The 573-nt window shown below is 55.8% G+C and overlaps 1 protein-coding gene across 1 annotated transcript in view; it reads right to left on the bottom strand.

The window, feature by feature from the left end:
• Positions 1–388: 388 nt before the first annotated feature.
• LOC115072266 (protein NYNRIN-like) overlaps positions 389–573 on the bottom strand; it is a 2,072-nt gene continuing 1,887 nt past the window's right edge. Inside the window, exon 3 of the mRNA XM_029568952.1 lies at positions 389–439. Within this exon, the coding sequence (XP_029424812.1) occupies positions 389–439 (51 nt within the window). The remainder of the gene's footprint in view (positions 440–573) is intronic.

A 573-nucleotide genomic window follows, 5' to 3' on the forward strand; every position in this document is an offset into this window, starting at 1 on the left:
CCCCTCTGTGTCCCTCTGTCCTGTTCTCCTCAAATCTAAGTCTGTAATTCCCCCCGATGAGTCAGCTCTGACTAATCTCCTTGAAGACAGCCCTCCACCTTACCCACCTCCGGCCCCGATTCCAGAAATTCAACCTCAAGCAGTCGGGGGAGTATCGGACGTAGGCCAGGGCGCTGGGGCGCCCTCCCCGATCGCAGGAAGACTGAGAGACCGCCGGGGTCAAGGAGGAGAGTCTTCTCACATACTTCCCCTCTGAGTGGGACCAGGGCCAGGCAACCAACTCCAGTACTGGCCCTTTTCTGCCTCTGACCTTTATAATTGGAAGCAACATAACCCGCCCTTCTCCCAAGACCCTGTGGCCCTAACTAACCTCCTAGAGTCTATTCTTCTAACCCACCAGCCCACCTGGGATGATTGCCAGCAGCTTCTCCAAGTTCTCCTCACGACAGAAGAAAAACAGAGGGTTATTCTGGAAGCCCGCAAGCAGGTTCCTGGGGCGGATGGGAGACCTACCCAGCTGCCCAACGAGATAGAAGCTGCCTTTCCCTTGACCAGACCAGATTGGGACTTCAA

This window comes from Nannospalax galili, unplaced genomic scaffold (genome assembly GCF_000622305.1).
Source record: "Nannospalax galili isolate Female #2095 unplaced genomic scaffold, S.galili_v1.0 scaffold40, whole genome shotgun sequence".
Classification (NCBI taxonomy): Eukaryota; Metazoa; Chordata; class Mammalia; order Rodentia; family Spalacidae; genus Nannospalax; species Nannospalax galili.